At 45.4% G+C, this 15734-nt stretch overlaps 1 protein-coding gene across 2 annotated transcripts in view; it reads right to left on the reverse strand.

The window, feature by feature from the left end:
• Positions 1–631: 631 nt before the first annotated feature.
• L3MBTL4 (L3MBTL histone methyl-lysine binding protein 4) overlaps positions 632–15734 on the reverse strand; it is a 446421-nt gene continuing 431318 nt past the window's right edge. The window contains exon 17 of one of the 2 annotated variants that reach the window (XM_032293336.1): positions 632–1158. In XM_032293336.1, coding sequence (XP_032149227.1) covers positions 935–1158 — 224 coding nt within the window. In that variant the 3' untranslated portion in view covers positions 632–934. The remainder of the gene's footprint in view (positions 1159–15734) is intronic. The other variant, XM_032293337.1, reaches the window with a different exon arrangement.

Here is a 15734-nt window from a genome sequence, read left to right on the forward strand (position 1 = left end):
TTATTGTAAAGCAACGGGGCTTAACTGATCCTTATTAATAACCAATATTGAAGCAGGCAAGGTGGCTCCTGCATGTAATCCCAGTGCTTTGGGAGGCTGAGGTGGGAGAATTCCTTGAGGCCAGGAGTTCGAGACCAGCATGGGCAACACAGTGAGACCCCATACCTACAAAGCAAAAAACATTAGCCAGGTGTGGTGGCACATGCCTATAGTCCTAGCTACTCAGGAGGTTGAGGTGGCGCTTGAGTCCAGGAGTTCAAGGCTGCAGTGAGCTATGATCATGCTACTACACTCCAGCCTCGGTAACAGAGCCAGACCCTGTCCCAAAATAAAATAATAAAGTTAAATTAAAATAACCAATATTGTAAGCCTTGTTTATATTGAAATCTGATCCAACGTGTCCCCTCTGTGCATTTTTATACAATGTTGTGACCAAATATACTTTCTAAATGAACCAAAGTTGGACCTGCTCATCTTGTAGCTTTGGATGAGCAAATCTACAGCAGAGCCCTGCTCTGCCATGAGTGTGCCTGGATCCCACGAAACCACAGGGCAACTGGTAAATGGATCTTTGAGGTGCAGGATGTCCTGTGCTGGGTGCCTCTCCCAGAGCACACGTGGCTGGGATGCAAACTTCAGATGCTTGCACATTCGTGCTTCCCCAAATTAAATCTGCGATGTGGAATGGGAAGCTTCAGCCCTCTGCTTGAATTAGCCCCTGCTGATGGTGCTGGGACTCAGGGGGCCCTGGAATAAGGCTGCAGAGGGGAGTTACAAAACTAACTTGGTAAGCGGTGGGCTGTCCTCATCTCCTCAAAATCATGCCTTCCTTCTCCCTCCAATTTGGGTTTTCAAGTTTACGTAGCAGATGCAATGCCTAAGAGAAAAAGGGCGCTGTCCCAGGCATCAGAGAATGGTCGGTGGGCACCTTCTGCTATTTCTCAGCAGCAGGCACACCCCAGCCCTGGCCCCCAGCAGCTCCACTCACCTCATCCACAGTCCATTGTGCCACTTGGCTGGCCCGGATGTCAGCCACGCCTGGAAGCAGCTTGCAGTGTTGCTCCCTGCCGAGGGGAAGGTCCCGGAAAGGGTGGGCTGACACCGTGGACATGAACACTGACTGGTGAAGCGCCTGCTGCACCTGCTCCTCCGAGTATTCTGCAAGAGAGGTTGGGGAGGGGGGATGAGGCTCAGGCTCCCAGCGAGCAAGCACAAGTCAGGGGAGGGAAAGTACAGACACCACCAGAACCCGGGTCTTCTGATTGTACAGCATCACCCCCAAGCATACCCTATGCCACCAGTATGGTTTTGAGCAGTGGTCATAGAAGACAGATATTACCCATGCCCAGAAGACTGTGGCTGTGTGCCAGCCACTTTCAAATAATCTCTATGAGATGCTGTTTGATGGCCAAGGAATGGCTGGTTTGTCACTGCCATTGGCTTATCTCTCCTTAAATCAGGAGTCAGAGAAATCAAAGAACCATGCCGAATTTGACTACTAAGCAGACTGGCACACCGAACCATCTGTGATGTGTATGTATACACAAAGAATAATTTCTTCCTGGAAGCAGCCTCACATGTCTCTAAAGACAGAATAAGCCTCCATCCACATCTGGCTTCATAAATCCCCTGGGTGATACTGAACATGCCATGTAGCAAGGGTCCCCATGAGAAGCTGGGAGACGCCAGCTGCTGCGGCTGCAGATCCCCAGAAATGCGCCATGACCACAGCTGGGGTGACATCCTGTGGCAGCCAGGGACGTTGGAAAGCAGCTGAAGCTGAGACATGACCTCCCTAACACAGGCACTCTTAGATGGGGTGCTCTTTTCTGAGCAGCTCTGAAAGTACCATGGTTCTAAGGTACAGAGGACAATGGCTGTTTGCACAAGATTAGCTGCTGCAACCAAGGAGTGAGACCTCGGTGCAATCTCAGTGCACTTCAGCTTCACACTTATCAACAGTTTTCTGTGCTGGTTTTCTATCTTCAAAAGTGACTTTACTCTTGTGTTACACTCCAACATGAAAGGCATGGATCTCAATTCCCTAATTATTTAGCTTAAGTTTACAAATGGATGAGGAGCAAAAATATTATAGAGATTTCAGAGGAAATCAATGCCATTATAACGACGTCTTTTAAGATACTTTCTACACGCATTAGCAAAATAAATCTGCTGATATTAGAAGAGGCTTTGAAAAGATCACGAAAGGAAATGTTTTAAGCCCTCCAGAAGTCTACCTTTTGTAATGCAAAGAGAAGGTTAAATAAGCCGTCACATAATTTAAGATCTATTATGATGGTTTGTGTTTTACTAACAAAATCTGAAAAACCATTATGCAAATATTCCCACCTCAAATTAATTACAGCTTTTAGTAGGTGAGGCTGACCTGCATGGCCACAGTCACATACTCGTTAGTAATCAGAAAACTTCTAAACTATGAGCAAGCTTGTCCATCACTGGGCTTCTCTGTATAATATCACACTCGTGGATCCGAATAGTCATCCTCATATTTACCAGCGTTTGCTGTCTACACAGATAAAGAGACAGCAAAATTGCCAGCTTCTCCCCAATTTTTATGCTTCAGGTGCAAGCAGCAGCAAATTCATCTCTAACTGCGGATCGTCCAACACTGACCTTTTTAGTATGTAAATAGGTTATCTCTTCTGTGTAGTTCAGACAACAGTATGTAAACCTGCAGGTTCTGAAAGGAAACTTCAAATCTTCCTTGAAAAGGCAGTATGTTGGCAAATGTGAATGTTCTTTAATGAAGTTGTCAGGCTGGACAAGGGTCATGTGCAAAACAAGCCCCTGAAACCCATAATAGGAACGTCATAGGGTCAGTCTGCAATTGCAGTGACATAGAAATGATCAAGAGCTTTCCTGGGAAGCCAGGAGTTAAAGCCCTGCATTCTTAGGGATTAAGATCTGGGCCCAAACTGGGCTTTATTCTGGAAAAGAATAATCACATCACTTCATCAGTTGTTTTTGCAGAAATAGTGTGGACTTAACCCCAACATATATGTATTTCAAACGCATGCCCTGGGTAAATTAATCATGCATAGTTTCCCAAATACATAGAACTCTGAAAAGACACAATTAATGAATCGTATATATTAGAAGAACAAAGATGTCAAATGATAGTGATTAGATTTCTGTGATTCACAAATAAAGGCTGAAGTCATTAAAAATGTAAAAGACAAAAGGACACAAGAAAGCCGGAAATCTGTGTGTTCCCAACAAGAAAATTGTCCACACCATAATTCTGGAAGCAAATTATCTGCTTTGGGCGCTGGGACAGACCCTTGGAAAGACACCTAATATGTGGCTGAGTAGTCCTGGGCCTCCTCTGCCCACTGCTTGCCACTCTCAGGGACGGCTCTGGGCTGCAGAAGATGACAGATGGGAACTTCAGTTAGTCCACGTAGCAAGATGGCCTTTAGATGACAATGAAAGAAATGGAGTTCTAGCTTTATGTTGTTCATTTCAACTCAGGCTGGCTTTATATTATCTGTGGTTTTTGAATACAGTTACCTGTGTCCCTATTAAATCAAACTATTTGAAGGTAAGCCTGAATAAAACTGAATTTGAAAATCCACGAATGGTGTGGGGAATAGGTTCTATACGCCAAAGGGAGTCCCCCATGGGCAGTGGGAAAAGATCTTCAGGCACTTGTTGGCTGTAGACCCCCCACCTGGGGTTCAGAGTTTTCACTGGGCATAAGGACTTATGTCTGTTTATCTGCAACCGCAAGTTTTGGGAAATGCTTGCCAGAATCCGTTATATGCTGAATACAGATGGTGTTTTATGATTATTAGTTTTACTGTATCCATTGTACATCATGAGACAGAAAGTTTGAAAGCTGAGCTTTTGAAAACTCAAAAACACATAAGTGGGTCTAGGGAGGGAGTCCCTGGATAGGGAATCTGGAATAATCAGTCTGTCATCTCTAAGACATGCCTGGAGGTGACAGTGTCTGCCATGCAGGGCTGGTGGGGGGGAAAAGGAGAAGGTGCAGAGGCGCTTAGCAAGGTCCCCAGTGTGCTATGAACACTCAGTGGCTGGTACCATCTCAACTGCAATCTGCAAATCTCTTGAGGTCAGGATTGATAAAGGGAAGAGGCCTAATTCTAAATTAACACAATACAAGACTAATTTGCATTTGGCAAGTGCTTTGTGGTGGTTGTGTTGCCTTCTTTGTACCCTTTACCTAGTCTAACGTCTTCAACAGCTTATGATTTTCGGGTGGGATAGTCAGGTCTAGCTGAAAAAATGTTTGCATGTACTTGCCTCAGAAGCATGGCCTGGTGATTTCCCCACATCACAGCTGAATGACCTGGGATGAGGTACTTAATTTCTACGTATCAAAGTTTTCTATCTCTAAAACAGGGTACTAGGAGGGGGACAAAAAATGGAATAGAATAAGAACAGAACTTACACCTCATTGAGTTGTTGTGATTTGGACAACTCCCAGTATATAACATGTTCAATATGTGTCAGATATTATGTTACTGTTATAAATCACAAAGGTATTTTAAGTTGCAACCATAGTGAAGGTGGGGACATACACCACTTCCAAAGCCAGTGTGGCTGGATGTGCCTGAAACTTACAAAATCTGAAGTCCAAACTGAGATTCAGGATCTTGAGGGCCATGTTCAGATTTCACACCTGAGTGGTCCTGGAGTGACCATGCGGTGGTCAGTGAAATCACTAAGTCCTAGTGGAAGGAAGTGAGATCTGCCACTGCAGAGTGGACATCTGCTTCCCAGGCAGCCTGCTGCTGGCGTGTGGCAACCGTGTTAGATGCTAAAATGCTCTCGGCCTGCCAGCTTGGAAATTATGTGACTCTTGACAGGCTTTTAAAATTTAGGGTGATTTGCATTATTTTAAATTCTGTGCATAAAATTAGACTTTTGAAAACATGCGCTTAAAATTTGCATAAATTTTTGTAACATGCAAATACACTGATTTTAACTTTTTACAAAACCCAGCATGGTTTATGTCATATCAGATACTCACTAAAACTTTTTTAATAAATTAAAGAACATAAGCTGATGATGAAGGCATATATTATTCCCAGGAACCATTCTCATAAATCAGACGAATCAGATTCTTCTGTCTTGGGGCACTTTGAGTAAACTGAACCTTCCAGATTTGATAAGGATGTTTGCCACAGTGACAGGGCAGAAGGGTCACTGTATACTTCATCCACCAGAGCTGGCATCACAGCCCTGTTTCCACCTAACACAGCTGAGGGACATGAGATGCTTCCCAGTTGCATGACCTCACTGCAGTCATGACTCCTGCTCAGCTCCCCTAAAAGTCAGCCAAGGAAACTCAGCCAGCAAAAGCAGCCCTCCTACTGGAGGTTTTAACATCTTAATTAATCAAAATGTCCTTTGCACCAGAAAATGAAATGGATATGCAATACCGCCTTTGCCTCTAACACCAACATGACAATAAATAGAGATATCCTTACATGTAGGATGCCTTCTCCTTCCAGAAAACAGAATACACAAAACTTGTAACTTCAGTGGTTTGTCATTTGGGGGTTTGGTTGAAAGAGTTGTTTTGCTACCATTTTTCTTGCAGTGGGTGTTTCTTTTGGATTTTATGGCCTTTAAAAAATATATGATGAGGCCAAGTGTGGTGACTCATGCCTGTAATCCTAACACTTCAGGATGCCAAGGCGGGAGGATCACAAGGTCAAGAGATCGAGACCATCCTGGCCAACATGGTGAAACCCCGTCTCTACTAAAAATACAAAAATTAGCTGGGCAAGGTGGTGGGACCAGATAACCGGGAGGCTGGGGCAGGAGGATCGCTTGTAACTGGGAAGCAGAGGTTGCAGTGAGCTGAGATTGCGCCACTGCACTCTAGCCTGGCAAGAGTGAGACTCCATTTGAGAAAAATATATATATATATACATATATATATGTATATATATATATGAATGACAAAGTGTTTAATGATTTCATTCAAGATGCTCAGAGATGAGCTGTACCTTCAAGTTTCCAAGGCCAACATGTTCAGCTCTGTGTCCAGCTGTAGAGTCCCAAGAGGCCCTGGACCACAGCACTGGAAGACTTGGCCATGGTTCTTGAGTCTAGCAACACTCAGAGAGGAGTAATCCATCTCCAAAGATAAGTCATTACCCTTTCTGCAGAGGCAATAAACAACATGCTGGAATCCAGATGATTCCCTGATGAGATGCAAGGCCACTTTAAAAGTCAGAACTCCACAGCCAGGAAAAGGCCAATCTTTTCCAGAGGGCCTGAGACAGCCAGAACAGCCAGTAGTGGACAGCGTGTGACCTCGAGCTGCCTTTCCAGTGAAATGACCAAAAGACTTGTGACACAAGGCACAGCACCGTCTGCTTCCCATTCCACAGTTTAAACAGGAAAGTATTTGACGAGGTGCAGTGGCTCATACCTGTAATCCCAGCACTTTGGGAGGCAAAGGCAGGAGGACTGCTTGTGGTCGGGAGTTCAAGACCAGCCTCGACAACACAGTGAGACCCCATTTCTACAAAAAAAAAAAAATAGCTGGGCATGGTGGCATGCACCTGTAGTCCCAGCTACTTGGGAGGCTGAGGCAGGAGGATCACTTGAGCTCAGGAGGTTGAAGCTGCAGTGAGTTATGATTGCACCACAGCATCCCAGTTTGGGTGACAGAGAGAGACCCTGTTTCTTTCTTTTTTTAAAAAAGGAGAGGAAGAAAAGCTTTTAAAGACTAAAGGATTTTAATTTGTCTGAAAATAACTTAAAGGTAGGTCCTTGATTTCTTCTCTGCCCTCTCACTCATCCTTCCCACTTCTGCTCTACCCTGACAAATGAGAAGGAAAACCCTTTATGGAAATGTTCTTTAAAAATATGGCTGTTTCTTCACAAAAGCCTCATAAAACAAAACTGAAGCAAGTGAGTCATAAATGGTACACCACAGTCTGCATGACTGGGCCTTTAGTTATTTTTAATCCCACTAAAAATGGAGACCCATTTCACAAGTAACCTTCTCTTCAATGAAAGGGGTAACAGTTTTACTGTGTTCTCTGTGGCAAAAAGGAGGAAATTTTTTAAAAATGCAGTCAGTCCCCAAATCCAATTATGTGATTATTCTCACCCACTGTGTAATCTGTGGCAGTCACTGACCGAGTCCCATCAACTGGCCTGGCACTGACTGAGAAGTTACTCGTCCAGGTCCTGTACTCTCATAGTGAATTCCACTGGAGAAACAAGGAAATGTTCAAAGATGGTTGTTCACCTGGGAACATTGCTTTCTTCCCATGATCACCTGTTTTCATGCCCTGTGTACTGAACATGCTTGGAGCTGTCATTTCTCAGCTGCATCTTCTCTGGATTTTGATGCTTCTGAGTCTACTCAGTCCCTCTTCTTTTTCATTTCTTTATCTCCAAAGACAAAAGTAAAAAGCAGAACAAGAGTGGCCTCGCCATGATGGGCAGGACAACTGTCTATTTCTGTATGGGAACAGGAGCTCCTCGGGAACGCTCGTCTCTCTGACAGCAGGCACTCAGCACATGCTGTTTCTTAGATGCCAAATCATATTGCTCCTCAGACACGTGCTTGGCCTGTCTGCTGCACTGTCTTCTATTTCTCATACCCTTATTGTTTAGAATTCATACACGGGTATCTGCAGTGTTTTCTAATTTTAGCTATTGGTCTTCCCTCATCACCAGCTGTCTCTTAATTGATTTTATATAAATATGAGACATGACGCACACAAGAGTCAGAGATTTTCCACTGCCCAGTGGGCTATCAAGAGGGTTAGAAGTTGAATGAAGAGCGTTGGATGCCCTAGCTCTGCATACTGTACAATAACAGTAACCACTAGCCACACGACGGAGCCGCTGAAATGTAAAGCCTGCAAACTGAGATGTGCTATAGTACGTCCTGGATTTTGATCACTTAGTGGCAAAGAACAGGGTGTAAAATATGTCCTTAATAATTTTTTGAATCTCGATTTACATGTTGAAATGATATTTTGGATCTATTGGGTGAAATAGAATATGTCGTTAAAACTAATTTTACTTATTTCTTCTGATTATGTTAAATATGGCCAGTAGAAACTTTTAAACTCCCTATGTGGTTAGCATTTCTACTGGGACAGTGTGTGTCCAAAAGAATGCTGAGCCCATGGCCTCTCTCCAGACCCACCTGGGAGCAGGAAGAGGCTGGATGGCTGGATCTAATTAACATGACTCTAGTGGAGTAATGATAATAGGGCTTGAGTAGCCTGGATTTTACCCTACCCCAGAAAGCCAATAACAGAAGGCACAAAGACAGGAGGTCATGGACAGTCTAGAGGAGTGGAAGGGACTGTCTGGGGGGTGACCTGGGTGCTTGTGTTGGCTCCGTGCTTTGTTGGCCCTGAGACTATGAGCCATCCTACTGAGTGGATGAGTGAATGACTGAATGACACATGAATGAGTGGATGAAGGAATGACTGAATGAACGCGTGCATGCCAGAAGGTAGGGACATTTTTCATTTACTACAAAAGCGAAGAATGACTTTCAAAACTAGGTTAGGAACTGTTCAGATTTAGAGCCACTTTCTCCAAACGTGTGGCTGCCCAACCCCAAATCACTCAATGCTACAGGAGTGTGTGGGAACCCAGCTGCTCTTTCCTTACCAGGGCTTGGGTCCTGGCAGGGCAGACTGAGGCAGCGAAGCTTACGAGTCTCTGGACTCCGGAGAGCATCTTTCAGGCATTCTTCTCCAACCTCCAGGGGCGGCCAGCTCCTTGGGGTTCCAGCTGTCAGGCTGTACAACAGTACCCATTGAATGGGTAACCTTCCCACCTCAGTCCCGCTCCCTCATCCAGGGAGAAGTGGTCCCTCTGCACTCAGGCCAGCCTCTGCCCCACTGCCTCTTCCTCACCGTGGTATCTCTGAGGACTGAGAGGACCCCTCCCAGGTGGGCACATGCCCTGTGGTGCCCGGCTCCTCCCTGAATGCTGCGGCTACTCCTCCAGGAGGGCCTCCATCTCCTCATGATTTCCTCAGCAGGTACCCAAACTAGGCCCCAGAGTTTTCCATTCTCCCATGCATGTCTCTTTCCTTGGCTCCATCCAGGAACTGAGCCTGCTCCCTCCCTCCCCCAGGGGCTGCCATGGCCTCCCCTGTCCTCTGTGCTTCTCCCACTCAGGCTGACTGGCCCAGAGCGTCCGGCTCCCTGCGCCTTGCTGCTCCCACACAGGCTCTTGCAAGGGGCTGATTGCCAAACACAGTAGAATCTTTAGGGAATAAGTCACTTAATATGCAGGGAAGTGGCAGATAAGACACTTTCTAGAGCAGGAGGCAGTCACGACTCTATGAAGGGGCTCAGCCTCCAGGTTTCATTCCTGAGGGGAGGGTTTGAGTCCCTGCCATCGATGTGTTCCAGCAAGCACTCTTTTAAGGGGTCCCCAGCCCCAGGAAGTCTATCTTTAGGGTTCTCTAGACCCAGAGGCTAGTGTTCTGGGTGCACAGGCCCTGGCCAAAGCACTTGGGCTGGGCGCAGACTCCTTGCCACCCTCAGGCCTCATCACCCTCGGTGGCCTCCCTCAGATAGGGAGGAGGTAAGCCCTGCCTCCCCAGGGCCGCCCCTGAGTACCCTGCCACTGGCTGCCCTTTATGGAAATTGTCCATTTGTTTTTTTCAGCCCCCATGAACAGAGTTAGAAGTCAAGGGCAGGCATTTCCAATTCATCCCCAGAGTCCCATGGCAGAGCGCAAACCTGACACACGGGCCAGCGTAGCACAGGAGCTTAACACATAATGGGACTGTGGCGCCTTCTGAGGATCTATACTACAGGGACAGATAAGGCAGTGGCAAATGCTGACTTACTCTGCGCCTGTGAGAACAATGAGTTTTTATCCCGTGGTGTCTTACTTGCCAAATATACTCATTGCTGAAAGGCTGGAAATTGTGACATGAAATCTTCCTCACTCCTCAATCTGATATTCAAGGAGCAGATATCCCCGGTGTCTTCACAAAAGTGCAGAAAAATCCATAGTAACTTTTGATAGGTTGGTCATCCAATACAAGACTTCCATGCAGCTTATTTTTTGATGGCCAGAGAGCAACCTTTTAGTTTAATATCTACTTCACACAGCTTGAGACATCATTAATTACTTCATTTTGATTGGTACCACAACATAATCACCCAGCATGTATTTTTAGACCTTTTGCAAGACCAGTTTCCTTTACTGGCAGAGGGGAGACCATCCCTGAATGGACACCAGCATCAACCTGACCAGGCGCCTACAGTGGCTCCACTTTTGAAGTTTCTTCTTTGTAGGCATCCTCCCCGCTGGTGACTTCCTACCCTGCTCTCCACATGCAGATACTGAGCAGCAAGCCCTGCTGGACTGGACATTCACAAAACTGAAAGGCCCTACCCCTTTATACACCTGTGAATAGGCCACAAAAGAAGACATTACAGGGCCCGGGGACATGGTTTAATTGTCCTTCAACTCCGACAGTAGCACTGGTTGAGAGGAGCTGAAGGATATGGAAGTAAGCCCTGAGTTCACGGCAGTCATATGGGCATCCAGGCCTACGGCGGAGTGCTGTGCAACTGGTGAAAAGCGGGAGCAGGTCTGCATGCCATTCTCCCAGCTCCCACAGCAGAAGGGGCAGGTGAACGAATGTAAATTATCAACCTTAAAATCGCAGTACGAACTACCACTGGGAGGACAGACACCATATTCTATTTGTCTTGGTAACCTCCACTCCCTGGCACATCGCCTGGTACACAGAGGTGCTCAACAGCTGTTCGCTGAAAACCAGCAGGGCAGGAATAACTCTTGGGAAGGGGTAAAAGAGCAGATCATTCTTGGATGAAGGAAAGCCTGGAGCTCCCCACTCTGTCCATCTATGAATGAATGCCTCATGGACTGTGACTCCCTTCTCTCTGGGCCACCCCATTCCCAACCCCTGGACACAACATTTGAGCAGAGGGTCCGCAGGGGTCAACTTGATCAGAGAGAGCCCTGACTGAAAAGAATCCTGAGGTCCAGTGTGTCTCCAAGGTTCCCGGGCTCATGTTGACGCACAGCCAGCCCAGGGCATAGCACCGTACCTGTTATCCAGGAGAGCACAATCAGAATGACAAGGATGGGATCAAATGGAATGATCCCTGCCAGGGGCCAGGGAACAAGCCTGTGCCACTCTTAATCATCTGTTTAATTCACTCCATGTGACTTCATGAAAGATGGTGCTGTTAGCCCTCTCTGACAAATAACATGTCAGTCTCAGAGACACCAGCATAACTTGACAGAAGCGATTCAGCAGCCCAGAGTGGAGTTGGGGTGCTGACCCTAGAGCCTGGCACACCAGGGACGTTCTTTTCCTCCAGTCATTCAAGAGTGGGTTATTTCTCACACTGCCTGTACATTCCTGTTTAGAGGGTGACAGGCAGAAATCACACTTTGGCGGCAGGGTGTGGCCTGATCATCCTAAAAAGACAGGGTTGTCCTTCTTTAGCAAGGCAAGCCTCTGTGTTGCAATACTCAGCATCTGAATCTCAAGACAGGTCCCTGGAGGTATAGTCAGATTTACCTCAAAATAAACATTGCTTCCAGGGATCCTACCTGGGACTCTTGGAGACCTGGTCAAAGGAGCACCTTAGGCTACAGAAATGGTAACCACCTCGGCAATGCCCAGCAGGAAGCAAAGGTATACGCCCCCTTCCAGGAGCCACACCCACCTCTATGGGAAAACAGGGCTGCTGCTCATCCTGCTCGCCCCTAGCACAGAAAGCTGCCTTGTCCCTGGTACACAGCTCAGCACAGATGCTGGTTCCCAGGTACCGCCGAGGGCTCCCCTTATGGAGGGGCTAACGTGCTGACAGAGTTAGAGAAGTCAGCCTGCGTCGTGGGGTGCTCTCAGGGCCAAGTGGCTTGTCTTGGGAGCCACCTGTTATCACAGGCTTATGTGCTCCCTGCACCCTGCAGACAGCTCTTCCTGCTTCTCAGCAGAAACTCTCCTAGGCCTAAGGCCACGTGTCGTCCCTCCCACTCTGGGAGAGTGAGAAGCCAGGCTGCCCCCCAGGAACTGAAACCAAGCACCGCTGTCTCAGGTGTACATCACATTGTCTACTTGTGATTCTTCTGTTGAAAACATATAAATAAATTGGTTTGTACACTTTTTGTTTTTGAGACGGAGTTTTGCTCTTGTCGCCTAGGCTGGATTGCAATGTCACAATCTCAGCTCACCGCAAGCCTCTGCCTCCCAGTTTCAAGTGATCTCCTGCCTCAGTTGCCTGAGTAGCTGGTATTACAGGCATGCACCACCACGCCCGGATAATTTTTGTATTTTTAGTAGAGACAGGGTTTCGTCATGTTGGCCAAGCTGGTCTCGAACTCCTGGCCTCAGGTGATCTGCCCGCCTTGGCCTCCCAAAGTACTGGGATTACAGGCGTGAGCCACCACACCCGGCCTGTGCACCTCTTTTCACATTTCACTTTTGGGCAAACTCAATGAAGAAGTAGCTCGTGGGCTATTTTCTTCTTGTAGGAGTTGTGCATATTTCCAGCGTTTTCCTGGCTTTGCAGAGAAGCCAGACGCAGCAGTGCACACAGGATGAGTTGGCCTGGGCTGATTTGTGTTCCCTCCCTCACACACCAAGACTAGCGAGGCGGAGGACGGCAATGGCTGGCCGTGCTTCTTGGGGAAGCATGCCCAGGTGTCTGTGCCCACACCAGATTTCCCACTGCTTAGCTTTCTGAGGAGCCCCTCCTGCCTGTTTTTCATGTTTCCCTCTGTTCACACAAATCAAATGTGTGTACTCACACATGCTGGCATGCACTGCCCTCCCACCAATGACCCCTGGGTGTTCTGTGGGCTCCTTGGCCTGGTCTCACTTCCTGATAATTACATACAGCAAGCACAGTGGGCTGTGATGATTGGACAATACATGGGTCAAACAGAAAATAAAATTAAGGCTAGTCTTTTTTGTTATACAAGTAAAAGAAGAAATGAATATTCTTAGTGTTTCACAGACTTCAGTCTTTTCTTTAAAAATTATTAGAACTATGAAAAGTTCTTTGTTATACAAGTAGAAATGAATATTCTTAGTATTTCATAGATTTCAGTCTTTTCTTTAAAAATTATTTGAATTATGAAAAAGAAACAGTAAATGACACCAACTTTTAAGAAGGTTGACTTGCTCTGAAGTAAGATCAAACATGCAAAAGGCTCTGTACTTTTCATTATGGGATTCAGGTCCTGCCGGAAACTAAGTTCCAAGGGCTAGGTGCAGTGGTTCATACTTGTAATTCCAGGGCTTTGGGCGGCCAAAGTAGGAGGATTCCTTGAAACCAGGAGTTTAAGACCAGCCTGGGCAACATAGTGAGATTCCTATCTTTGAAAAAAAAAAAAAAAAAGAGAGAGAGGCTTGATGGCCCTTGCTTGTAACCCCAGCTACTGAGAAGACACGCAAAAGATCACTTGAGTTCAGAAGTTTGAGGTTGCAGTGAGCTGTGATTGTGCCATCATACTCCAGCCTGAGCAACAAAGTGAGATCTCATCTCAAAAAATATACATATTTTTTAAAAAAGAAACTACAGTTCCAAGTCACACAAAAGCTGTTCTATTCAGTCAGCTGTTATTCTCTTCTAGAATAAATATCTCCTGATGCCAATATGTACAGACACTGTATCTTTTTTCAATTTATCAACATTCAAAAGAACAAAAAACTTTTAATATTTTCCGTGTGTGTGTGTGTGTGTGTGTGTGTGTGTGTGAGTGTGTGTGTTTTGGGAAAAAAAAGGAAGAACAAAAACAAAACACTTGAAATGTTTAAATGGCAGGAACGAGTAACTTGCACAAATTAAAGAACAAATTATAAAGCAAAGGGATAATGAAGAAATGGAATTAGCCCTTACATGTTGCATTTCAACCTCCTATCTAAAAAGAGAGAGTCCCGCCAGTGGAGCTCTGAGGTCCCACCTGAGTGAGACCTGCACTCCCGCTTCCCACACAGGATGCCCACTCCCCTGCACTTTGGCAGGGCTCCTGCCACCCGTCCTTTTCTTACACTTGATAGACGGCCTAAACAATCTGGTCTCTTCATTTAGCCACTGGCTTTCTTTACGCTGCAGAATAGACTTCCCAGGGCTGCCAAGCTGCGGACACAGCCAGAGGTTATTTCTTCATGACATGTCAGCATAGGAGCCAAGAACGTTCAATTAGTCTGAAGCAAGGTCTCTGTTACATGAAATTCACACCTTTCAATTAGAATTTTTTGAGGAAGCACAGAACAGAGGAATCTCAGACAGAGCCATTCAGAAACCTGGGTTTCATAAAGACTTCCAGAGGTCATGGAAAATGCCCAGTACAGAGTTAATGGCATACTTTTAGAAAATACACATTAAGAAACGTGCTGTAAATTAGTTAGTTTCAGATGCTAATTTTATACTCATAATATCTTTTAAAATGACATCTATCTCATTGCTATTTTTAAAAAAGTCTAAGAGATTGGATCAAAGCTACTACATTCATCACACATATACTTACTTAAAAGGAATGAGAGATGATATGATTTACTCTGAAATTAATTAATTTACTATGGTTTTCAACTTATGTGAATATATCAAAAGATGCAGAATTTGAAAATTATATTTTTTATCCATATTAGTAAATATAACTACTAAGTAATTATTTCTTAGTTACTGGTTTGAAGCTATCACATCAGAAATTCCAGTAACAAGGAGCCATTGAAGAAACAGGCTGAAGGCTTCATTACCTCAGCAGAAAGATGACAATTTCCTTGGGTCTTTACTGCTACCACAGACAGTAATATGAAAACGGATGCGATTTTGTTAAGGGAGCCTCAAGTTGCTCACGTCACAAGCAAACACAGTATTGTAAACTAAGGCCTTCGTTTCCAGCATGAAGGGAACTCCTTACTTGTAACGATATGGTAAGCCTCTTTCTGAAGTACAGGACACTTGTATCAAACCCTGTTTTACACTGCTGTGGAAAATAACTGCATTTGGAATCAGTAATTTTCTCTACATGGCTACTTTCTACTTGAGGAATAGCCATTGTGGAAGTGGTTTCACTAGAATGCAGTTAGGTTTTAAGGAGCAAATGCTTAAAGACTACCCAGTCTTAGATAACCGAATCACTGCCAGTGAAATAGAGAAGTCAGTGGTAACACCAACACTTGAAACCACAACACAAACCTCTTCTTAAGTATCAACTATAAAAGGCAAGCCGCTAATGTGTGTCTTTGTGTGGGTGGGGATTAAATAACAAACAGTGTTAGGAAATAGAATGATTTTCCTGAAGCCAGGGTTTGAAGAAGACTGACTCGGGTAGCTGTCACCACACTCTCAAGATCCTGTTGGTTATCACGGGTGATATTTAGGAACATTCTGCAGAGCTTCCAATAAACCATTTAAAGAGCACAGGCTTGGGCAGTGACAGAACATAATGGCAGTGATGGAAAATGTGCCTGCAATAAACGAGACACAGCAAGTTTCTGAGGCCAGGTGACCCCTCCCACTTCCCAAATAGCCCAGGACTCTGCAAGGAACTTACTGCCCCTGATTTTCAGTCTTTCTGTAGGCTGATTTCCTCATATTAAATACTCCTCAATGATACAGTGAGGCTTCATTGTGACATGTTTTTTATTCTAACCTGGGAATGGCAAGATCATCTGAATTTTTTTTTTTTTTTTGAGACAGAGACTTGCTCTGTCACCCAGGCTAGAGTGCAATGATGTGATCTCG

Source organism: Sapajus apella, unplaced genomic scaffold, assembly GCF_009761245.1.
Source record: "Sapajus apella isolate SASKATOON/1434 unplaced genomic scaffold, GSC_monkey_1.0 scaffold29, whole genome shotgun sequence".
In the NCBI taxonomy this organism is placed as follows: Eukaryota; Metazoa; Chordata; class Mammalia; order Primates; family Cebidae; genus Sapajus; species Sapajus apella.